We start from the raw sequence: 27,008 nt of genomic DNA on the forward strand, positions 1-27,008 counted from the left end.
CATCGTCTTATTATAACAAACATTTGTGCCAAGTTATCTCAAATTCCTTTGATAAATGACAAAGTTATGGACCGGACACGAAATATACCCTGTAACAGACTATGTTAATATTTGACCTCCAAGTGTGACCTTGACGTTGAAGGTAGGCAACTGGTTTTTGCGCATGACACATCGTCTGATTATTATGAACAATTATGGCAAGTATTTACAAAAACCCTTCATAGATAAGAAAGTTATGGACCGGACACGAAATATACCCTGTAACAGACTATGTTAATATTTGACCTCCAAGTGTGACCTTGACCTTGAAGGTAGGTGACTGCTTTTTCCGCATGACACATCGTCTGATAATTGTGAACAATTATGGCAAGTATTTACAAAACCCCTTCATAGATAAGAAAGTTATGGACCGGACACGAAATATACCCTGTAACAGACTATGTTAATATTTGACCTCCAAGTGTGACCTTGACCTTGAAGGTAGGCGACTGGTTTTTGCGCATGACACATCGTCTGATTATTGTGAACAATTATGGCAAGTATTTACAAAATCCCTTCAAAGATAAGAAAGTTATGGACCGGACACGACATATACCCTCAAATAGACTATGTTGACATCGAATGAGCAAGTGCGACCTTGATCCTGGAGGTAGGGGTCTTGTTGTTGTGTATGACACATCGTCTTATTATAATAAACATTTGTGCCAAGTATTTTCAAATTCCTTTGATAAACGACAAAGTTATGGACCGGACATGAAAGTGTGGCGGAGGGACAGACGGACGGAGCCTATTTCTATATCCCATTTTTTTCTTTGAAAAGGCGGGGGACAATAAAGTGTGTACTGAATGTTAAGTGAACAGTGCAGACCATGATAAATGACATGGAAGTGCTGGCTGATATTGATCTGCAAGGTGGTGAGGGTATATTCATGCCGCCAGCAGGGTAAGATTAAACTCTAGCTCTGCTGAAACAGTGCAATATGCTTGCCCTCTTATGTCCTGGTGGTTTAAGGTTTTGTTTGTTTGTTTCAGTCATATAGGCGGGTAGTTTCCTAACCATCGTTCCTGGAGAGTTGCACCAGTACTAGACTACAGCACCTTTTTCAGAATTCATGGACATGAAGGCTGGCCTGGGGTTATACTGGTTGCAAAGGTCATTTGTGTTTGCCACTAGCTGTCACAGAATTAAACAGGTAAAAAACAAAAGGTTCAACATATATCACAAATGCAATGGGAGGGGGAGGGGAAATGCCAACAAATGAAGCTGGAGAGTTCATACGCGTTTATAACATAACCTGGGGAAAAAACATACATTCTTAAGGTACTGCTGTAAAACTATACTTCAGACATATGCAAAGTTGCTAAAATTCACAGAATTTAACATTCAGCTGCACTGTTTCTTACAAAAAATCCAATCTGTGTCCTGAACAACAGAGTTATGAAGATCAAGCACAGACACTTTAAGTGCCGAACCATGATTTGTTGATTTGTCAGGAAATGATTGACACTATCATGTACACTATGTACTGTGGATGCTCCGCCCATACTGTGGATGCTCCGCCCAACATTTTATATTTACACTATATACAGTGCTAGAATCATCATAAATGAATGCCACCAAGATATTGTAGTTTCTTGTGAAGGAATTCTGTCACCTCAACAAATGATTGCTGATAACTTGTCTCTATATTCTTCCACATCTCCCTCTCTATATCAGCATACTCCTGAAGTTACAAAAACACATACACAATGATACATGCTGCCTTTTTTTTTCAGTTTTAGTTTTTAAGTATTTTTATCAAGAGCGATCAGTGATCACATGTGTCGGGTCATGATGGCAAATTTCATGTTGGGACAAGTTTTGTGACAGACGGACAGTGCACAACTAGACTTGGTACTGATCATTCCTGTAAAGTTTGGATAAAATTGCACCAGTAGTTTATGAGGAGTAGTCCGGACAAGCTTTTGTGTATCTGGCAACACACAGAAAAAAAACTGTTTTTTTTATCAAAGGGCCATAACTCGGCCAAAAATCATTCAACCAGAAAACCCGTGCAATATGCGTAAGGACTTGAGCTACAGATCGATCCTGTAAAGTTTCATTGAAATTGCATTAGTGGTATAAGAGAAGTAGTCCGGACAAACTTTAAAAATAAAACTATTAAAGGGCCATAACTCTGACAAAAATCATTGAACCGGAAAATGCTGACAATATGCACAACTAGACTTGGTACTGATCATTCCTGTAAAGTTTGGATGAAATTGCAACAGTAGTTTATGAGGAGTAGTCCAGACAAGCTTTTGTGTATCTGGCAACACACAGAAAAAATACCTTTTTATCAAAGGGCCATAACTCGGCCAAAAATCATTCAACCGGAAAACCCGTGCAAAATGCGCAAGGACTTGAGCTACAGATCAATCCTGTAAAGTTTCACTGAAATTGCATGAGTGGTATAAGAGAAGTAGTCTGACAAACTTTAAAAATAAAAATTATTTAAGGGCCATAACTCTGACAAAAATCATTGAACCAGAAAATGCTGACAATATGCACAACTAGACTTGGTACTGATCATTCCTGTAAAGTTTGGATGAAATTGCACCAGTAGTTTATGAGGAGTAGTTCGGACAAGTTTTGTGACGGACGGACAGATGGACAGACGGACAGAGAAGTGATCCCTATATATCGCCTCTACAAATCAACAAAACAGACAGAAAATTCAGGATCTGTTGCACATTAAATTCTCTCACACACAATCACAAATCCTCATATATTTATTACCTCTCACATAATCACATGCTCTCAGACATAAATAATCTCTCATATAATAACTTCATCTAGCATAATCATTACTTCTAGCATACAGCAACCTATATATGTAACTTAGACTGGTGTAAAACATGAATTCTTATGCTCAAATCACAATATTTTCTTTTTCACACATCAACATTTAAGCCTTTATAGGTACTCACATTAACATCAGCCAAAGCACAACATAGTTGAAACAAAACTTTTACAGGTTGTTCAAAGAGGTCTCCATACAGGGTAAGAATCTCAATAAATAATCTACATTGTACAAACCTCATCTTCTGCAAATGGTTGTGATAGCTTTAAGCTACTGAGATCTAAGGAAAGGAACACAGGGTCTAATTCGGTCACGGCCTTATGTATCCCCTGACATACAGCCTCCACTTCCTTCAATAGGAAGTTATAATTCTCAAATGTACATGGCTGTAAAAGAAAAAAACAAAAAACATAATTTATAGTCACACTTGTAAGTGCAGTGCAAAAAGAAAGAAAAGAGGCCAAGTTATTTATAGGCCTTTCCCCTAATGACAAAACCAGCTGAAAATTCCCAGTTGAATTTTGAAATTTCCTAAAAATTGAGTGATTTCCCAACACTAGTTCAACTTTTAGGCATCCTTTGCCTTTAATGAAAAAGCACCACTTATATTATCATTTGAATAAAGAATATATGGATTTTAATATCAATGTACTCATTTGTGACAACAGTATACAGTCTGATAATTCATCAGGTAGGCAGGTCTTACACTGGTTGAAGAATTCAAAGTCCCTGGCAGTAATCAAACCTCAAGTGGTAAGGGTGGAGTGGTTTGAATTCAACAACCTTAACCATTGGGCCATAGACGCACCTAACACAATAAAACTTAGAAAGTACAAGTTAAAAATATCCTGAGACCATGTTACAGTACATTACAGAACAGTTTGTTTGTTTGTTTGTTTCATTTTACGCCTTTTCCCAACAGTATTTCAGTCATATAGGCGGGTAGTTTCCTAACCATCGTTCCTGGAGAGTTACACCAGTACTAGACTACCTTCCTCCGCGCTAAACTACCAAAGCATCTCCCGGGGATCGAACCCACGCCAGAGAGGTAACTTGATTAGAAGTCATCGACTCTAACCCCTCGACCACGGAGGCGGTCTTACAGAACAGATTACATTCATAAAAGTACCATACTATTCCTTAACCTTTACCCTGCCAAGTTCCTTTAATGTTTTCATCCACCTTCCTTTTTTGGAACTGTCAATTATCAGTTTTGGGGATGTCAAGATGAAGATTTTAAGTTGTCCACCCTACAGTACTGAGCCTTGTCACACTGCAATGACATGCTGACTGGCTTGGCCCTATCTAGGCAACTCACTTTTGTGTCAAGCAGGGCTTTTAAAGGTTAAAATGCACCAATATTTCCCACTTTCTTCACTATATCTATTTATAAGAAACAATATCTTAAATATCAAAATACTCACCATAGGAATAGTGTTGCTTTTCTTCTTTTTGTTCCGTTTGGACAGCACGGTTTTGACTGGTTTTAACATTCTATAACACACCCCTAACAGTACACATAAATGCGAGACGGTTTCAGCTACAAGAACCATGTTTTCTATGACAGATGGGTTAATGAACTTCTTATCATCATTATCTGCTAGTAAACTACATCTGTGTTTCTCAAACACCTCTGAAAGAAAAGCAAAACAATGAAACATTAACATAATTGTTGTTTGTTCGTTTTTTTTAACACATTTTTGGCCACAAACCAGCTTTCCTTAATAACTTAACAATAATTATCAATTTCTTCATAAGTGACCCGCTGCTTATCCCATATGAGTAGTGAAAACATCTCACCATTCAAACATTAAAATAATTGCTTATGAAACTGATGAACTTATGATAAAACATATATTCATTTTAGAATCTTCACACCATCCACAAGAGAGAAAGGAAATTTGTGTCATAATTATACCTGTCAACATCTTTGGCACACTGGTTTTGAGCTTTTCTTCTTTTGCACTGTCCACATTATCTGTAGGAATAAAACCAAGTAAATTCAATCAAATTTTACCATTACTAAGTTCCTACAGTTGAGCACAACACTTACATCTCTATCAGTTCCACTTATAACAGTGAAATTCCACAAATTTTTGAGAACTATAAACAAAGTGAAATCATCCACTGCATGGGCTTTACAAAATGATGTGTATTTTATTATCTCAATTTATTGGCACATATGCAAATGCCTATAAAGTGTTATTAAGCTTGAGACTGCAGTCAGCAACAGATCCTACCCATGTCACCAGTCAGTAGTCAGTGCAGACCAAGATAATTAATCAGGCACCTGTCGTCTAATTATGGTTTGTACTTCACTTTTCACTTTTTCACTTTTCAGTCCGTAATCTGTTAAATTACTATTGCAACCATAAAACTTCATTGGAGTCCTTAACTAGAAATTACATGATGGGAGTCCTTAACTAGAATTCAGAAAAGGGATGATATGATATCCTTTTCCATGCTAAATTTGTGACATGGACTTAACCTTTGGATTTCAAAAACTGTAAATTTCAAAGATTTTGATGTCAAAATGGTAACAGCCAAAAGTATATTATCTGGTTAGTCTGCAAACATTTTCTGGTTAGTAGAACTCCGTACAGGCAGCTTTGGCAATTCATTAATGCTACCAGTATGAAAAGCTTAACCCTGACCATGCCAAATATCTTAAATGGACTTGTCAGTCTCTTATTCTGGAAGAGACAATGATTTTTAGAGAATCATTCAAAATATGTGCTCTAATACTAAATAGCAAACTGTACAGACCATGATCAGACAGGATAAAAGTGCCAAATGATCTTGGTTTGCCCCGGGACTCATGGGTAAAATCTTAAGACATGAGCAGCAGAAGGTATGGAAGAACTTACCTACATCCATGTCCTGTAGACTCTGTATATATACTACATTATCTAACATTTCTAAGAACACTGTATAGAAGCTACCCTGTAGATACACACACAGCCGTGTTCGAAACGGTCCCTGAATTGGATACTGGAAAAAGAAAATAATAAAAAAATTTAATAAAAATTTTACATCGTCACAATGTGACACATTCATTACAGCTTTGAGACACTTTAGTATGCATGAATATTTAAATGAACAATAAACATATTTACAAAGTATAATGACCTGTATGAAACAAATCAACAAAAACAAAGTAGAAGCTTGAAAAATAATTTGCTAATTGCATTCTAGCACCAACATAGAATACAACTGTGCTTTTAATAAATTCTTTGAACTTCACTATGTTGGTTTGAAGGAGCATACTGTCAAAATGTCATATGTTTTTATTTTCTTTTAATGGACTTCACCATTAATTTACGGGAACCAAAAGTAATTGGCCTTTGCCACAAATAGAGCCAATTCGACTTGCACTTCTGTAGTCTGACCAGGAACTGCCAGCATGTCCAATTTTTTAAAAAATTTGATTACTTCAGATGGAATGTTACAAATTTAAAGCAGGACAAATCCATTACAAAAATTCATCACGTTTAAGGGTTAAAACAGTTTTACACAAAAATGAATACCGTACAAGCTGTTCATATACCTTAAATTCCTGAGTATAACAACCCTCACAGCTGTGTATATGTTCTGTAAGCTGCATTTGTAGGTCTTGTAGTACTAAATGTATAGGTTTCTTGCCATCCTTTGTTAGGCCGTTGTTTGTCTGATGATCATGGTCTATTTCCCGACCTAACATGACAGACGCTGCAAGAATCCGTAACGTAAGGTTCCGTACCTTTAACCATGCAATCTGTGACATGAAATGTACAGATATGTATTACAGAAACATAGTTCTATATCCTTTAATGAAATAAGAGGCAAAGACATTAATAAACAAAATTTACAGCTCTTCCTACTTTATAACCAACAGAGCAACATAAGGTAACTTATATTTCTATCTTTAAGTAACTGTCTTTGATCAAGCCAGGCATTGATCTTTTTTTTTTCTTTTATTAAATTAATAGTTACGTCAAACCTAACAATATTGAAGATTTTTAAGTTTTTTAGGGTTATAGGTGGCTGAAATTCTTAGTACACCTCTATACAATATTTCAGACACCGAGTTCGCACCTAGGTTGAATTAATGTACGAAATTGTGCTTACCCTTCATTCAATTGAAGACTGTCTTACAGAAATCCCAGAAAAGAATTTGAAAGTCACCTCTCTTAATCATTTGGCTACATATTTCTCCCATTTAGCACAAATATAACACACTTACATAAAAGTAAAATTTACACTTTATAACTGACTCACCTCTTCTTTATATGAATGCTGCTGTATTTGTTTCATGTCACACAGACTTCTAGGATCCCAATTCAAAATCACAGAATAATCACGATTATCACATAGCTCATCAAAATTTGTTTTGTCTGAAATGAAACATAATCAAATCTATATTTACTTTAAAAATAATTTACTGAAGATTTATATTTGACTTTTTGTGCATAAAATTATTTCAATTTACTCCTGATCCAGATGTTAGTCAATTTTCATGTACATATTTATAGCATAGACCATGACAAGAAAATGGACATTCACATTTTACAATATCATATCTGTTACATTCAAATTCCATCATTCAATTATTTACATAAACTTGTAATAATTTTACATTTCTATTTTCAAGTCTTACAAATCATATGGAAGAGATTTAAAGGTAAAAACCTCCGGATCATTAATTTTCAAATAATCAAACTGAAGAAAAAAATATAGGTTTTAGAAATTTATAAATACATACATTCCCATGTCATAGGACACTTGCTTTATTTAGAATGTGGCTAAATTTACAATTTCTTATATCATATTTCTGCATGATTACTAACAGAGTTTGGGCATTTTTAGCATAACTTTACACCAATTTTTAAGGGACACTCCCTGCAGAAGCCTACGACTACCACAAATCAATTTCTTTTCTCACTTGACAACAGTTGAGTCAAATTCACTTGACAACAGTTGAGTCAAATTCACTTGACAACAGTTGAGTCAAATTCACTTGACAACAGTTGAGTAAAATATACCCGACAACAGTTGAGTCAAATTAATAACTTCTTAGATTTGCGTAAAAACTAGAATGAATCTGGAGGCATGTTCCTTTGAAAATCTTATTCCATGTTGTTCAGAGTCCAGTAAACAACACAAACCTTTTGCAGGGTCAATCTCCATGTACATTACCATCTGTTCTGTACTTATATGACTGTGAACAACAAAAAAAGGACATACATACATAAGACAAGTCCAAAATAATCATAGTTTGTTTTTTAAGACAAAGAATTTTATAAACATTTTATGCATTAGACATATTGCTAAAAGAAGTGAATAAACATGTACTTGTTGCCTCTAATTTTGCATCAGATAGAATCTGAAAGTATTTTGTTTTTCTTGAAGAACTACATACAAATGCACAGCAGCACCTATGGTTGGAACATTTTCGTTCGTAGTTTTAAAAATACGAACTTCCTTCTGACAATTTTCGGATAGAGGAAATATTGTTAAAATCATACAAATTTGTTAACATTACCTATTAGTTTCTAGAACAAGATCTAGAAGCATTCTTTCTGCTGTAGCACTGGCATACTGTAGTGAATTTTGTAATCTATCTCGGAACTTCACAAATTCATGAATCTGTTATTAAATTGAAGTAAAATTTATTGAAGCAAAATATATTAAAGTGAAGTAAAATACATCAAAATACAGTAGTATATTACAAGTGAAGTAAGATACATTAAAGTGATGTAAAATAAATGAAAAATAAAGTAAACTATTTCAAGTAAAATTGTTTGAATAAAATATATTACAGTGAATTAGAAATAAATGAAAATTAAGTAAAATATATTTCAATTGAAGTAAAATGTAGTAAAGTAAAATATACATTATTTCAAATGTCTTATTTATATACACACTTTTAAACATGTCAGAAAATTTAAGATCTTTCTTTACACAAAGTGTTGCATAGTCTGTCCCAAAATTGTACAGAGAAACCTAACAGCAACCTTATTACCAACATTATAGTGTTAGGTACCAAACAACAATATGAACATACAAGAAAACAACTCGGCTAATTACTAGTTACATCTTCTCCAATGCAAATGTACACAACAATTTCAAAACCATATTCCAAGGAATCATGTTTTTAAGAAAAAACATTCTAAATATTTACAATCTAAATCTTGTTTTAAAGCCACTTACCTTTGTAAAAGATCCATATTTGTAAGAAGCTATCAAATACTCTGCAGTCTGAAATGGGGAAAAAAACTCAAATTATATCAGGCTACTGTGAATACAAAAGTTTTCTTTTCCAAGTGTTTATATTTCAGACAGTATAATTAGGGCCATACCTTTGCAAAACAATACATTTAATATAATGAAATTCATTTTCAAAGGCAAGATAAGTATTGTTGAAAAACTTACAACCATTTGACTGTTAGAATGCTAGTCAAGCTACACAATGTCTTACCTACATTATTAGTACAGAGATTGATCACAGCTGTGCAAAATGAACAGACCCGGATTACATTAAATATTCAATAATCTTTAAAGATTTTTAAACTTTTAAAAATACAAGGACAGTTTAATATTCAAAGCATGTGCATTCTATTTCACAAACTCAGCAGGGTAAGGGGTACTTAAAATAAACAAAAATACTTAAGAGAAAAGTCTCTATACCTTATGAAATCAAGGTCTGCATACAGTTTTTACAATAAATAAACAATTAATAGAGCTAGAAATTTCTAGAAAATACCACTGTTTGGTTTATTATCAAGACAAGTATAATAGCTAACAAAATAAATTTTATTTATCTATTCAATGATTTCAATTATAGAACAAAGAATACAATCCAACAGAAAATACCTCTTTATGGTTGACAGTGAAGAAGCGTAACATAGTTCCATACATTGCACATGCCGACATGAAATGACCGAGTCTACCAACATGATTTGACACAATATGTCCTAGAGTATCATTCATGATATGTTTAATCTCCATACCGTCATAAAGGGCAGGACATGGACCAAATGCTCCTGAAATAATTAATATACCATTTATTTACCCTTTAACCTGATGGAGCCAAAAGTGATTAGCCTTCTTTCATCAGTAATGAGCCAAGCCAGCCTGTACATACATGCAAACTGACCAGGCTCTATACTGTATATAGCCCATTTTTTAATACTGAAATATATTAAATCATTTAAACTTCAAATGTACTGTTCAAACATGTTAAGGGTAAAATACCTATGTTTTATCAACATGTCAAGGGTAAAATATTCATGTTTTATCAACATGTCAAGGGTAAAATAGTCATGTTTTATCAACATGTCAAGGGTAAAATATTCATGTTTTATCAACATGTCAAGGGTAAAATATTCATGTTTTATCAACATGTCACAGGTAAAATATTCATGTTTAATCAACATGTAAAGAGTAAAATATTCATGTTTTATCAACATGTCAAGAGTAAAATATTCATGTTTTATTAACATGTCAAGGCTAAAATATTCATGTTTTATCAACATGTCAAGGTAAAATATTCATGTTTTATCAACATGTCAAGGGTAAAATATTTAGTTTTACACTTAATATATCAGCATAATGGTGTTGTATCAGAATACAATTGGACTAAGAATATGAAATCTTGTGTCAATGTTTAATTTTCAAAAAGGAAATAACCAGTATAAGCAAACTTCAAATAAAATTTACAAATGTAAAATATTCTCTTCATGATTAAATAAGAAATGAAAACTTACCCATGGTACAATAAAGTCTAATCAACAATAATTTCATCTGGAAACTGGAAGGACTGGCCTTCAATCCTTGTTCCAGTAAAACTATAATCTGCCAAACAACACCACGTTCACCTACAAATAGAAAAGTATTTTACTGTGTAATAATTAAAGCTGCACGCCTCCAGATGAGCAAAAATATTTCAATAAAATCAAACCTGAGAAAATATACTATGATTTTAGGAAAAATAAAAAGGATTCAAAATTCTAGTAATAATTTACATATTATAAGCGATGAATGACCGATGTTTCAGTATTTATAACTATTTTTCTACTGCGTTACTAATGCAGTAAGGGCTATTTGTGCATATTTTGACTTCTTTTTGTTAACTTACATGAGTTGTAAGTGCAAACTTTAAAATTAGATAACTTACTAACAATTTATACTGCATCATTAATTACATGTTATGTTTGGTTGGCTGGGTTTAATGTCACACCAAAACAGTAAAGGTCATATGGCAACTTTCTGGCTTTACTGGTGGAAGAAGACCTCAGGTGACCCTTTGTCCATTACTTTAGGCCCAAACAAGCAGAGTAGAACCATCAACATTTTGTAAGCTAGCTAGTTAGCTTTCTCACATAAGAGAATCCAAAGACACTGGCACAACTCAAACTTACAAAGGTGAGAGGCAAGGTACTTGAAGTCAACAATCTTAACCACTTGGCCACAGATGCCAAATGTTTAGCAAGGGTAGATTTTTTAAAATTATATTTTGTTTAGTAATGATCACCAAGTGTTTATGTTTTCTTATAACTTTTCCATCATTTGCTACATACACAAACACACAAAAAATACAAAATTAATATGAGCCACGTCACAACAAAACCAACATAGTGCGTTTGCAACCAGCATGGATCCAGACCAACCTGCGCATCTGCGCAGTCTGATCATGATCCATGCTGTTCGCTATCAGTTTCTCTACTTGTAATAGTGTTGGTAAGCGAACAGCATGGATCCTGATCAGGCTGCGCGGATGCCCAGGCTGGTCTGGATCCATGCTGGTCACAAACGCACTATGTTGGTTTTGTCATGGCGTGGCTCATATACAATTGTTTGAGCACTCACCATGGTTTTGCCAGACGTCTAACATTAAAGCTACTGCTAGGAGTAAGTAAGTATCACAGTATTGCAGGTCTGTTGTCAGTAACTCTTTACCTGTAATCATTAATTCAATATTTAAAGATTAAAATACTAGGCATTAAATGAAACTTTTAAATCTTTAACACTATCCAAACAGTGCTTACACATTCATCTTACATTAACAACTTCAAAATTACCTTCCAAAGTTGTACAACATTTGCTAGACAAAGTGAAAGCAAAGTAGGAGGAAAATATGCAATGCATGTATTCAACAATACCCTATAGTGCTGATTGTTTCCATATGAAAGATTCTTAATCCATGTGTCAACTATCAACAAGACTAATACATATATAACTTTTACAAGATATATTCCAACTATGTTGTCAGAAACATAAATATATGTACAAAATAAAATTTTTACAGACATTATTGACTATCTAACAGATAACATGTTGATGATTTTGTTTGCTATGTACAAATAAGGCAAATTAACACTTTTAAACATTTATTTCATCTATAAAGTCAAACATTAAATGTCTGCCTCTCAGCCCAGGGATCATTGGTTTGAGCCTTACTTGGATCACAACCATGTTTCCTAATATGACACCAGTACTGATTAATTTATTAGAGAGTAAAGAGATTCAAATAAGCTACAATCTTTTATCACAAACATGCTATAAAAAATAATGTTCACTCAAAGTAAAGTTTAAATGACTTTTTTTTTGGTTGGGTTTTGTTTGGTCGTCACACCAACACAGTTTAGGTCTTATGTTGACTTTCCGGCCTTACTGGTGGAGGAAGACCTCAGTTTCGTAAACTAGCTGGATAGCTTCCTAAAATGGAAGAATTCACAGCGGTGAGGGGCAAGTGGTATGAAGTTAACAACGTTAACCACTCGGTCATGGACACCCCTCGATTGCGAGGACATAATTATATTTCGTAAATAACTTACCGAATTGTAATCCATGTTTATGTCTATCTACAAATTCTTTGGCTAATTTTAATTTTTCATCTTTACTAAGTTTTGCGTGACATCCTAAACATCTACACAGTTGTAACGATGTTAAATGCCGCTGCATTTGTTTGATCTATAAATAGAACAGCGTAAAATTGTATCAACATTGGTTTTTAAGATTACTATGTGTCTCAACATATAACTTCTGACTGTATAATGAACTTATCCCTGCTATGGATTTTGAGTTCAATGAGAATCCTAGCCAATTAAATAGAACATGAAACTGATTATATTACACACAAGTCAATCAATCTAGCATTTGTTTCACCCTTTAAGGAATGGGTATGGGTTCCATCCAGTTGAATTATTTCGAGTCATGTAATTAGCCTGAACTTCCATTTACTTTGTTAAGACTCCTTCTGTTGACAGGTCAATTTCAATTGTGTTCTGATTCTAATATACCTTGAAATACCATCAGACTGTTCCATACAAAATAAGAAGTGTAAGAATCAAAATTGTAAAATTCTCTGACTATTTTTACTGTAAGATTAAAGGTAAGTTTCTGATTGACATGAAAGTACTTACATTTTCTACATAAATAATTGAATCATCTTCACCAATCAATACATTCTTTGCTTGTATTCTTTCTGCTAACTGAAATCAAGAAAGGAAATGCTCCATATTGAAATACATTTTACAACAATCTTTTGGGGTTTTTTTCATAGTTTTTTTTGGATCTATCCATGAAAAAATAGCCAAAATTTAAACTATATCACAATTTCTAAGCCGTTAATAATTGGTATATTTTCCCTGATTCTAATCTAAAATAACAGACAATTATATTTCTGTTGTATTTGAGCAGCAGAAAAAATATCATAGAAAATCAATTAAAACAAGCTTAACACTTCAGCTTCCTAAAAGAACAGTACCTCTGGCTTTGTTACAAAAATTGTTTACCTCATCTACTGTGGTTTGTCTTTATTTACATAGTTTGTCTTTATTTACATATGGAATGATTTGGACATGAAATTAATCATTTTAATGTACATTCTTCCATAAAAAGTATTTGACTTTGCATAAAAGCTCAAAAATAAATCTAATTTTTTCCAAGAATTGATTTTTTTCAATTTCTAGAAATTTCCCTAGTATATACACAGTAGTTATGCAATATAAAAGTGTTAATCAATAGGGACAATTAGCTTATGAATAAGTCTGAAAGTAAATATTTTTTACATTTTTTTCATGGCATCCATGGCCGAGTAAAGGATATCGACTTCAAATCACTTGCCCCTCAACACTGTGGGTTTGAATCCTGCTAAGGATTTTGGATTCTTTTCTACGAGCTATTCAGCTAGCTCGTGGAACTTCAGTGGTACTACTTGAGAGCTGATTCATGCCTTAAATAACTAAGGTCATCCAGTAACTTTTAAGCTTTACCAGATGAAGAAGAACACCACTTTATGTGTCCCTTGACACTTTATTAATTCCTTAAGTGGACACCCTGAGTAGAACCACCGATGCTATGTAAGCTGGCTAGATAATTTAATCAAATCATATTATAAATTGCTAGACATTTTAATCAAATCATAATATAAACTGGAAGTCATGTGATAAATAATAAACTACCTTAATTTGTTCTTCTGAATCTAACACCTCCAGGTATGTTCTGATATCACTAAAACAACAGTAACACACTCCAAACAGGTCATAATAATTCTCTAGTAACTCCACAGGATCACCTAGCAAAATGATTCAAGTAGTAGAACATATGATATGAACTTTAGATATCAAGGCATAGTAGAAATGGCGATCAAATTAAGTCAAAACTATTAATAAATGTTAACTGGGGATTTTTCCCAAACCCTTTATTCCCTGGTACCAACAAACTTTGACCATTGTACCTTTAAGGGGCACTATCTGCACTATCTAACTAACAAGAAATGATTGCACTTAAATATTATATTCATAATCAATAAGTGCAACACCATTGTTGTTATTTTGGGGTGGTGTGTGTGGTTTTTTTTTTTTTTTTTTTTTTGTGCTTTTGTTTTTGCTGAAATCATTAAACTGGATTCTCATTATCACCTTTGAAAACAATTCCTTTTTGACTAGGACTAATCTTTAAGGCACATAAATTTCTCAGATCTATGTTTCATAATGGTTAGTTTTTGTAGATGTAAGTTCAAAACAGAAACTATCAGACAAATCAACATTTGAAACTGATGGATAAACACAGGATCTAATAACGGAAAACAGGTTATGTTTATATGTATTAAACGTAAGACTACCATATTTCCGACAAGGCGATCCATCTAATTCTTGTATTTGTTTAATCAACTCTAGGTGAGCCAGATATGAACCCCTATCTTGTCGTGTTCCTTCACTTTTCTTCCGGCTCTCTTCTATAAATAGTAAAACCTTCTCTTCCGTATTATCTACTACATCAGTACTGGAAAATAAAATGATTTTTTTTTTTTCATTCATGCATAATTATATAGTTCATTCTTTGGATATATATATATCCATTTTTTAAAAGAATTGATCACAATAATAAATCAGAAAATTCACTTATCTTCAATTTTAAAATCGATTTTCGCTGCCCTACGAATAGTCGAGCTTAAAACCACCTCTAACATAAAGTGATATATATATAAACCTAATGGTAGGAAATGTCCTTTTCAAACTATCATTAACATCCTAATTCTGAATACCCTCTTATCAACATGTCAATTATTATATATACCTAAAATGACCTATCTATCAAGAACTATGTGAATAACAATAAAGGTAAAAAGATAATTTACTTTACCTGTCCTTTTCTGGCTGCCATTTTTCTGTAGACAATTTTAGCGCTGACTTTATGTACTCTTTCCACCAGGCCATATGATTTGGGCTGTAATATATAAATTCTTTTACCGTGAACACAGTATGAACAAGTGGCAACATTTATTTCAGTTTTGTTTGTTTGTTTTGGGTTTCATGTCACATCGACACAGTATAGGTCATATAGCGACATTCCAGCTTTACTGATGGAGGAAGACCTCAGGTGCCCTTCCGTGCATTATTTCAGGCACGAACGGGTACCTGAGTAGAACCACCGACGTTCCGTAAGCTAGCTGGATAGCTTCCTCACATGAAAGAATCCAAAGTCCCTGTCGGGATTCAAACCCACAGAGGTGAGGGGCAAGTGGTTTGAAGTCAACGACCGTAACCACTCGGCCACGGATGCCCATATTTATTTCAGTGAGTTCTTTTATCCATAGTGATCATATGTGATACTTCAATGAACTTCTTCTAATAGTTACATTATATAACATATATGTCATCAAAGTTTAAGTAGATATTGTTTCTTAATCAGTACTCACCAATCCACTACCCTAAAATCAAAGTTAGTAGTAGAATTACCAGATATTCATCGGTCCTTAAAACTTACATTGCTTAATATGTAAAGTGAACTTGATCTCCCAGGATATTGGGAATTGCTTTGAATCTAGAAGGTCAATTAGTTGTTCAATGACATAGTTAATTTTTATGAAATATTTACTTACTTGTCACAGAGTAGTTTCCTGTACTCTGCATTTGTCTGTGACCATTTGCCGAGTTTTGAATACAGTTCTGTTGACTTGGTTTGTTTAAAGTTTAACTCACTCACTAATCTCTCTGAAAATAATATTTACCATCAGTCATATTAACCATTAACCACCTGAATTTCAGTAATGGATCTGCTTTGCTATTAATTTGGAACAGTCCATTCCATGTTATTGGTAGTTCAGTATCAAAATACAAATATTCAGCAACCAACAGTATAGAGCCCTGGCTGGACTAATCTAATGTGCAAGCTAGCCTGGCCCTATACTGATAACAAAGGCTATACAATTTTGGTTCCAGTTGGATAAAAGATAAAATCTTGTTCTATTTTCTTGATACAACATTTAGTAAGATGACTTGTATCTTTTTATATTTGATTTAATTATTTTTGAGTTACATTTTCATTTTCGTAACTAAATTTGCAACAGTGTACCTGAAAGAGGTCCTTCTAGCACCTTTAAGGCTTCCTCCCATTTTTCCATCAACTCCAGAATGATTAAATACATTTGTACCTCTGAAAAAAATCAATTACATTTATAAATGAATGGCAAGAATAGAGTTTAATTTTAAAGCTGTAATTATCTTATCAATAAATTATCAATTGTTATCAACTAAATTTGTTCTTACTTCTAAATCAAATTAACCCAAGCCAAAATAAACATATTAAATGGACTTGCACATATTTCAATCTGGACTAAACCATTCATCATTTTTAAGGGAAATTTCAATGTATGTACTGACTGAATAGCAAGCAATGCCTTTTTGCACATGTGAGTAATCTGCCCCTTATAGATACTGTCTGGTAATCAATTTAATATTTTGATATCTTAAAATAGTAACGGGACATTCCAGATTCAAGCAGGAAAAGTCTTCTATACTAACTTGGTGATGACACTTTATATTTAGGTATCTTAAAATAGTAACGGGACATTCCAGATTCAAGCAGGAAAAGTCTTCTATACTAACTTGGTGATGACACTTTATATTTAGGTATCTTAAAATAGTAACGGGACATTCAAGATTCAAGCAGGAAAAGTCTTCTATACTAACTTGGTGATGACACTTTATATTTAGGTATCTTAAAATAGTAACGGGACATTCAAGATTCAAACCAGGGAAAGTCTTCTACACAAATTTGATGATGAAAGGCATAGAGGACATAGAAGGGGATTCTCACAATGGGCCCCTACATGGCGATGAGTGGTTATAAATAAAACTGAATTACCAGCCTCTGCCTCTATCTTCTTGTCCTCTACATACTTTTTTGTCATTCGTTCTGCCAACGGTAGGAACATTTTTCTAGCAAGATTCTGGTCAGCACAGTTGTGAGCCTGTAACAAAAATTAAAACTTAAATGTAAATGATTAAAACATGTTTGAAGATCTTTTTTTTTACCCTGACTATAAAAGAAATAGTAAACATCACAGTGGATCTCCTAGCTCTTAAAGAGCCTCCCAATTGGCCCCAGATTTTTTTTTGTCAGGTTTTGGGAACATGACCTATACCCATGGAATTGGGAATTTCAGCGATGTTTTGTTAAAAACTGGGAAAAAATGCTTGACTTAAATTTTGCAGTATTAATTTGATTGCAAAGAATCACTCCCTAGGATGGCATCTTTAAAAATTTAAGCGCCGTAACAGTGAAGAAGCCCTTACTTTCAATGATTTTTTAGAATTGGTTTATCAATATTTTTATTTTGTAACTTTCAATTGGGATTTTTTCCCTGTGAATTGAAAAAATAATTAATAATATGGCCGAATACCGACTATAAAATAAGTCCAAAAAATTCCCTTAGCCCTCAAACAGAAAGCTGTCGTTTGTTGATAAGTTGAACCAAACCTTGAATTTTATTTCATAAATAAACTTACCTGACATTACTATATGGATTTCTCTCTCTTGATCCGCATAATAGACTCATATCCGGAAGATAAACTTTTGACCTCTAGTAGGTCACTTCCGGTTGAAACCCATGCTTGATTCAGTTTCTCTTATCTTGCGAAAGTGTTCGCATCTCCGTGAATTTAGACTCTTTTCAAAGTCTTTGGACTTAGAAAGTTACTTTATTAGTTGAGTTTCGTTTTATTCAACTTCTATTGGATTATGGCGTCGAATAAATCGGCGGAAGAAGAACTTGCCTCGGATAGTGGTTCCGACGTGACAAACACGTCGTCGCACTCGCCTCGTGGATCGAGTGAAATTCCTCACCATTCAAGGTCAAGTAAGAAGAAAAAGGGTAAAAAACATTCTAAGTATAATGAATTGAGTAGACGTTTTTCTGTTATTGAAGACATGTTACACAAAATGTTAGATAAAGAACAGTCTCGCCCTCGTGAGGGAAGTTCTAGGGACTTGACAAACAAGTCGACGGTTTCGGTACAAAATTCGTCACAAAGACGATTATTTAGCTATAATGAAAGTGATTTAGAAGATCAAGTTTCTATTATGGCTCATGGACAAATTTCCCCACGTGATTATGACTCCGAAAAATCAGACTGTGAGTTAGAAAATTCTGCAAGTGCTCTTTCACAAAGAGAAGAACATTTATCAGACATGCAAAAGAAATGTCTCGTGGACATGTTTGGGGATGATGCCCTGGTTAAGAAGAATGAAAAAAAAGATGGTTTGGTGTTAGATTCATCACAAATTGAAGTGTTAAATAACAGTTACAGATGTAAAGAGCCAAATTTTCTGTCTGCCTTTTCTGAGGAAATTTGATCTTTTTCCTGTGGACAGTGAATCAGAAAAATGGTTACAGGTGCCTCCTCTTGATTCTTTAGTTGAATGTTGCTTAACTAAACGTTTTGGTAACAGAGCCTCTTTTGTTAAAAGTAAAGGCAGGACTTTATTTACTCAGCCTTGTAAAATGGTAGAAAAAATTGCTTACAAAGGGCAACAAGCAGCTCGTCTAGGTTTAATTATACAGATGTACATCCAACAGAGCTTAGGTAATTTTCTACAGTTTCTGGAATCAGACAATTTCAATAAAGAGAAGGCAACCCAACATGTTAAAGATGTGTTTGCCATGTCAACTAAGGCTCTTGACCAGTTAGGTCGTTCAGGGGCGTTCCACCATGTTATCAGAAGATCGGTAGCTATGACAGATACTGCTCTTTTTGAGCAACCAGACAATTTGGAATTTTCTAATTTACCTTTAACTGGTGAGGGTGTGTTTGGTGCCGGTTTAGAGTCTTTGTTAAAAGCTCGCAAAGAGAAAAAGAAACAGATTGACGATTTAATTCCAGATGTTAAAAGGTCTGGCTTTAAAAGGAAGTTCTCGGGTGCCCAACCAGATTCGAGTAAAAGACCTACTCCAGATAGATTTTTTGACAGGCCGTCAGCTTCTACTTCTAAGTGGGATAATTTTCGTATCCCAAGACTGTCAAGAGATAAAACTGACAGCAGACCACAGTCATCATATAAGTCAAGGGGCAGTTTCGGTAGTTACCCAAGACGATCAACATCCTTTCCAGGTAGAGGAAAATTGGCAAAATCAGATGGAAAATGACTCTGTAAGTATAATTGCAAAATGGCCGGAGATACCCGTTGGGGGGAGACTTTCACTATTCCTTCCAGAATGGGAGAAAATAACCACAGAAAAATGGGTTTTAGAAATAATCCAACACGGTTACAAACTGGAGTTTCTAAAAATACCACCTTTTCAGGGTATAAAACCTACAAAAGTTCCTTTAAAGGACGAAACTGTTATAAACACAGAAATAAACAATCTTTTAGACAAAAAAGCTATAGAAATTGTGTCTCCCAACAAAATTCATTCAGGTTTTTACAGTACGTTGTTTCTAGTGACAAAAAAGACTGGGGATTTGAGACCAGTCATAAACTTGAAACCCCTCAACGAGTATCTCCACAAAAAACATTTCAAAATGGACACTTTATCAAAAGTTTTGAACCTTGTCGAGAAAGGAGACTGGGCTCTCACTCTAGACTTAAAAGACGCATATTTCCACATAAAGATATTCAAGGGTCATCGGCAATATCTCCGCTTTCAATACAAAGGTGTTGTTTACCAGTTTCGCACACTTTGTTTCGGTCCGACAAGTGCACCAAGAGTTTTTGTCAAAGTAATATCTGTAGTGGTGGCCCACCTACGAAAGCTCAATGTGCGTCTTGCCAGTTACCTGGACGATTGGTTACTGGTAAATCAAAAGAAAGATTTTCTTCTAAAAAAACAGAGCACTAGTTCTCAGTCTCCTTTATCGACTAGGTTTCATTGTAAACAAAAACAAATCACAATTAGTACCAGTTCAGTCGTTGACTTACATAGGGGCTCAGTTCGATTTGATAAATGGCAGTGTCTCTCCAACTCTAGAAAGATTAAAAAAGTTAAAAAAATCTGTGTCAAACATTCTGGCGGGTCAAACAACAGCCAGACATTATCTGATTCTATTGGGCACAATTGCATATTGTCTAGAAATGATTCCGAATGCAAGGTGAGACCATTTAAACTACATTTCCTTCAGCATTGGAGTCCACAAAGAATGGTTCTTTCTCATGTGGTTCCTTTAACTCATCGGCTGATTTTAAATCTAAATTGGTGGTTATTGGATCAAAACATAGCAAGGGGCAAAGCTTTTCTAAAAGATGCCTTTCCAGTTACAGTGACCAATGATGCAAGTGGCAAATGGGGTTGGGGTGGTCACATGGACAACCTTACTTGTCAGGGTCAGTGGACCATAACACAGAAGTTATTACACATAAACTGTCTGGAAATGATGGCAGTGATGTTCAGTATTCAGCAGTTCCTGTCTCACTTGAAGGGTTGCAATGTACTGGTCAAATCGGACAATACTACAGTTTTTCAGTACATAAACCATCAGGGGGGGGGGGGACAAGGTCTGCTCAACTGAACAGTATAACTTGGGATTTATGGCATTTGGCTCTGAAGAACAATATCAAGTTAAAAGCAGTTCATATAATGGGTATAAAGAATGTGTTAGCAGACACTTTGAGTCGGGAACTAATAAGGGAAACAGAGTGGTCTCTGAACAGTGCTGTAGTAGAGAAAATATTCAATCTATGGGGTCAACCAATGATAGATCTTTTTGCCACTCACAAGAACAAGAAAACTCTCCTGTTTTGTTCTTGGATTCCCCATCCACAAGCCTTTGCTCAGGATGCCCTGTCAATTGCATGGCAGAACATGTTTGTGTATGCGTTCCCGCCATTGCCTCTTATTCCCAAAGTTCTCAGTCACCTGAAGAAATACCGATGCACTATGATTCTCATTGCTCCACAGTGGCCGAGACAACATTGGTACACACAGATACTAAATCTCTTGATAGCATGTCCATTGAGACTTCCATGCATTCCGACTCTTTTAACACAATGCAAGGGGAGGGTTCTTCATACCAACCCAGAGAAGTTGAGTCTGACTGCATGGTTGTTATCGACCGAAAGTTCATGTCAAAAAACCTTTCTGAAAAAGCAAGAAAACTTTTGGCCAAATCCTGGAGACATGGTACTCAAAAAGACTATAAATCTAAGTTCAGACAATTTTGTAGCTGGTGTTGTGAACGGCAAATTGATTCATATACAGCCTCTTTAACTGATTGTGCAGACTTTTTGACACATTTATTTGAAAAAGGCTTACAATATCGCACTATTAATGGATACAGATCCATGCTATCATCAGTTTTAGCACCTGTGGAGAATATTCCTATAGGTCAACATCCTTTTATTATTCACCTTCTTAAAGCTGTTTTTAACGAACGTCCTCCAATTAAAAAACTTGTGCCTGAATGGAATCTTCTTTTCATTTTAGGATGTCTGGAAAAAGCTCCATTTGAACCTTTGAGAGATGTACCATTGAAGTATTTAACATGGAAAACCTGTTTTTTACTGGCTATAACAACTTTTAGACGTTGCAGCGATCTACAGTCTTTACAATTAGGTGAAGGCTCTGTTAATGTTCAAAAACACGGACTTACATTTATTAGACCAGGGTTATCTAAGCAGGATAGACCAAATCATTGTGGTAAAAACATTTTTGTTCCTGCGTTGCCAAACAAGTTTTTGAACCCTAAACGTTGTTTAACTTACTATTTAAAAAGAACTGAACCTTTTCGTATTTCTGAAAATGGACAAGATATTATCAAGTTATTTTTATCTATGAAAAAACCACATAAACCAGTGACAGCGTATACAATTTCAAGATGGTTAGTGGACATTATCAAATTTTGTTACAAAAAGGAGAAAAAATCTATTGGGAAAATTAGAGGACATTCTACACGTAGCATTGGACCTTCATGGGCATTATTCAAAGGTGCATCTCTTCAACAGATTATGGAAGCGGCAGATTGGTCAAGGGAGACCACTTTCACTAAATACTACTTAAAGCCAGTAAATGTAGATTTCATGAAGCTGTGATGGCACACAGCTGGGTATATATTGAATATAATGTGTGGTATCTCCTATCTTGCGGATCGCAGGGTTGTTATGATTTTTTACTTATGTACTTAAATAAGTACTTGTATAGGATGTGTTTGTACATAAAGAAGTACTTGTACTTCATGGGGTATTTATGAGAATTGGGAAGAATATTGTTATGAAGTCTTCATCAAGTCTTGCTGCATTCACTCTACTCTATGTGGTGAGTAAATTATCAAATTTGAAATATATTTTATTAATACATATGCATGTATGTATCCAAATGTATATTTTACTAAGATCTTTGGTGGGAATTTATAGATTAATATGTGTTAAATGACTCCCACCACCTACATTACTGCTATAAAATCTAATTAATTCCATATAGTAATGTCAGGTAAGTTTATTTATGAAATAAAATTGGAAAATTTGTTTTACAAATTAGAGTTTTATGAATAAATAATACTTACCTGACATTACATGTTACCCACCCTGGGACCTACCCCACTAGTCATTTAGTATTTTGTTGGCGAACACTTTCGCCAGATAAAGATACTGAATCAAGCATGGGTTTCAACCGGAAGTGACCTACTAGAGGTCAAAAGTTTATCTTCCGGATATGAGTCTATTATGCGGATCAAGAGAGAGAAATCCATATAGTAATGTCAGGTAAGTATTATTTATTCATAAAACTCTAATTTGTAAAACAAATTTTCCAATTTCCTACTATGAAAGGAGATCCTAGTTACAATTTCCATTATATTATTGTTTAGATGCAAATGGATAACTTTTTTAAGACAGTCAAATACATATAAAAATATTGTACACTTTTTTCCTATACATTTAATGTTAAGCAGTAATCTGATCACCTGTGACAATATTGACCTGTCATAAAAAAACATTAAATGTGTGATCAATAATAACATATAGGCAATAATAGAGAAACATCAAATATACGGATTGTTGTAAAACATCAAAAGATCCTCTAATTGCCGTAAGATTATGTTAGAGCTTGTTGCCAAGTTGATATATTCTATATTAATAACCTTGTGTTTCATCATGTAATATCCAGACGTCCCCCAATGGATTCAGCGACTTAACAATCAGAGGTAAAACAATCTGCTATAATGCCTGAAAATTCCCAATTGAATTTTGAAGAAAAAAAACCTATTCAAATTTCAATACTATGAAAATGATGCAAGTCCCGACAGACCCTTGAAAAATTGTTTCTTTACAATAACTCATTAAGAGTCGGTCTAAACAACACTTTGCAATAAAAGGTCTGTCGAATTACATCCTGCTTAGGGAATTTAAAAAGACAACAAATTCCATCTAAGAATAAAAAGATCATTTTACATTCTGAAAACTGTTATTCCTGTTTCAAATCTATTCCAATATCCACAGTGACTAACTTTTCATAATACATGTTTACCGCATTTTTTTATTGCTAATTAAAGTTATATGGCCAATCAAATACCAAATAACAACTTCCTTGCCGACTGCGAAATAAATCTGAATGTGGAAGGAGATCAAATGTATACCTGCATCACAATACTCATGATGGCCCAGAAATAGTATGGGTTCTTATTTGGTTTCAGTTTATGAAGAGTCATTGCCGTCTGCTGCTGTTTCTTGTGATTACTCAGACGGACGTACGCCATGAACAGTGCCGTTAATATCTCCTCATTATCTGGCCGTTTCTTGTGTGCGTTCTCGTACATGTCTGCTATCAGCTCCACTGAAAACCAAAGTAAACCATCAGTATCTGTACATTCCTTATAGATTCTAGTTTTATAAACTGTCTATGTCAAAGGCCACGACTAAAATATGAACCTATCTACCACCTTTTTAGTCCTTTTTACTACTTTTCCTGTATATAAGAAATTATATGTGAAGGTTTTTTTTTCTATATAGAATACATGTTCAACAAGTATGTGACATACACAATGACATGATATCTGTCTTAGGATATTCAGGACAGATTGATTTCAAATTTTGAAATTAATGTACAGTTAACTTCACTTATAGCGAACACCGTTATAGCGAACCTCCGGTTATAACTTATAAGGAACAATTTTTTCGGCCCAAATTTTGCCCTTCTTTATTTAATATAAAAATATATACGGTTACAGCGAACATGGTTATAAGGAATTATGGCTTATAAGGAACTCAATTCTTAGTCCCAATTTAGTTAAAAGTATAGAAAACAAGCAATTATCATAGTATTGCAAGCAATCCATAAGTCCCCTACCGGTAAGAGCCCAAGCAACATTCTGAAGGGCCATTGGCCATTCACTTAGGTTCCTATTTTAAGTAAATTTGTTGAAAAAGTTCTTTAAAAGTGATCACAGGAAACAGTTTTTATGTACAGACAGACGGACTGAAGGACACTCTAAAGTTATTTTTTAAACATCCCTGTTATCAAAATATAACATTTTTAAAATCCTATCATGATTGAAGAAGTTGGAGTAAAAATTACCAATTTCTCAAAAAAAAGTCTAAGTTCAAAAGGGGCATAATTCTCCCTAATAGTCTTGCTAGAGTATTGAACACTCACAAATGTTGAGTGACAATAAGAAACATTAAATTTTATATGAAGTTTGAAGTAGATACATTCAGAAAAAGAAGTTATTAAAAAAAATTTTTAATGAAAATTTTAAGTTCAAGGGAGGTAATTCTGATAATTTTTGTGCTAGAGTTGTAAACCTTGTCACATATGATGTGGTTGATGACAAGCAACTTATATTTAAAGTTTGAAGAAAATACCTTAAGAAATAAAGAACTTATAGTGAAAAAACTTAAAAACTAGAATCAGAAATCTTGAAATTCAGTCTATTTGTTGCCATAGCAACCAGAATTTTCAACATAGGATGTAAAAAAGGATGTGCATAATTTCCATACTGCCATCTACCAGTATGTCAAGTTTCATAAACATATTTTCAGTACTTTTTGTGTTATCACTGGATCCAGGTTATGTGTAAAAATTTGCCATATTTTCAGTCTATTTGTTGCCATAGCAACCAGAATTTTCAACATAGGAAGAAAAGAAAAAGACGTGCATAATCTCCATACTGTCATCTATCCATATATCAAGTTTCATAAAAATATTTTCAGTACTTTTTGCGTTATCGCGGGATCCAGATTATGTGTAAAATTTGCCATATTTTCAGTCTATTTGTTGCCATAGCAACCAGAATTTTCAACATAGGAAGAAAAGAAAAAGACGTGCATAATCTCCATACTGCCATCTATCCATATATCAAGTTTCATTAAAATATTTTCAGTACTTTTTGCATTATCGCGGGATCCAGTTTTGTGGACGGACGGACTGACGGACGGACGGACTGACGGACGGACGGACAGACGGACAGACGGACGGAGGGTAAACCTAAAGTCCCCTCCGGTAAACCGGTAGGGGACTAATTACACTTTTATAACGAACTCTAAAATATCGGCTATCCGTAAATAGATCCCGCATTTTCAACTTTCGTGGATAAAAAACTCGGCCAGAGGTACCATAAATTGTTGTATGTACTTCTATACAGCTGTAAAAATGAATTTTTATAGCAGTACGTAATAGTTTTGTATTTAGGATATTTTAGCACGAGTTATTGTAACCAAGAAAACAAGAGCCACCGCCGGGCGGGGGCAACGCTCGACTTTTTACTTTTTCTAAACGCAAACATAGAAAGGTTTGAACATATATTGATGTTTCCTTTTTATAAATTTAGTTGGTCTGTCTTGTCACATTAGTTTTGTTTATATATTTTGTATATATATGAATAGAAACATTAAGCATATTTCTAAAAATAGCAACAGTTCGCAATTTCTAAAAATAGCAACAATGACGCAATTTCTAAAAATAGCAACAATGACGCAATTTCTAAAAATAGAAAAAATGATGCAATTTCTAAAAATAGAAAAAATGACGCAATTTCTAAAAATAGAAAAAAATGACGCAATTTCTAAAAATAGAAACAATGACGCAATTTCTAAAAATAGGGAAAAAAATGACGCAATTTCTAAAAATAGAAACAATGACACAATTTCTAAAAATAGAAAAAAATGACGCAATTACTAAAAATAGCAACAATGACGCAGTTTCTAAAAATAGAAAAAATGACGCAATTTCTAAAAATAGAAAAAAAAATGAAGCAATTTCTAAAAAAGCAACAATGACACAATTTCTAAAAATAGAAAAAATGACGCAATTTCTAAAAATAGAAAAACATGACGCAATTTCTAACAAGAATGTCGAACGACACATATACCCCCCTTTCTAACCATTGACTCACATAATTGATAATTATATTACATAAACTTGCCAAAAATGGGTACATGGAAGTGTTCAATTATGGAAAAATCAACGGAAAC

The 27,008-nt window shown here is 34.0% G+C and overlaps 2 protein-coding genes across 2 annotated transcripts; one reads left to right on the top strand and one right to left on the bottom strand.

Annotated features, from left to right (window-relative positions):
- Positions 1 to 835: 835 nt before the first annotated feature.
- On the bottom strand, positions 836 to 24,372 carry LOC132719108 (N-alpha-acetyltransferase 25, NatB auxiliary subunit-like; the record flags this gene model as incomplete). Its single annotated transcript, XM_060702854.1, is given in 22 exon segments — positions 836 to 1,724; positions 3,080 to 3,229; positions 4,268 to 4,476; positions 4,762 to 4,821; positions 5,711 to 5,834; positions 6,391 to 6,597; positions 7,101 to 7,216; positions 7,988 to 8,040; positions 8,365 to 8,468; positions 9,033 to 9,080; positions 9,696 to 9,865; positions 10,589 to 10,699; positions 11,691 to 11,780; positions 12,659 to 12,794; positions 13,247 to 13,315; positions 14,288 to 14,400; positions 14,950 to 15,110; positions 15,471 to 15,554; positions 16,210 to 16,321; positions 16,683 to 16,763; positions 17,475 to 17,580; positions 24,176 to 24,372. Coding segments are annotated over 22 exon segments (2,624 nt in total), but the record flags the coding sequence as incomplete, so codon positions are not given.
- LOC132719107 (uncharacterized) lies at positions 18,967 to 22,155 on the top strand. The gene is made up of 2 exons (XM_060702853.1): positions 18,967 to 19,759; positions 22,030 to 22,155. Exon 1 carries the CDS (start codon positions 19,114 to 19,116, stop codon positions 19,753 to 19,755), a length of 642 nt encoding a protein of 213 aa, XP_060558836.1. The 5' UTR covers positions 18,967 to 19,113; the 3' UTR covers positions 19,756 to 19,759; positions 22,030 to 22,155.
- Positions 24,373 to 27,008: the final 2,636 nt, after the last annotated feature.

This window comes from Ruditapes philippinarum, unplaced genomic scaffold (genome assembly GCF_026571515.1).
Source record: "Ruditapes philippinarum isolate M1 unplaced genomic scaffold, ASM2657151v2 ctg517_1_1_1_1, whole genome shotgun sequence".
NCBI lineage: Eukaryota > Metazoa > Mollusca > Bivalvia > Venerida > Veneridae > Ruditapes > Ruditapes philippinarum.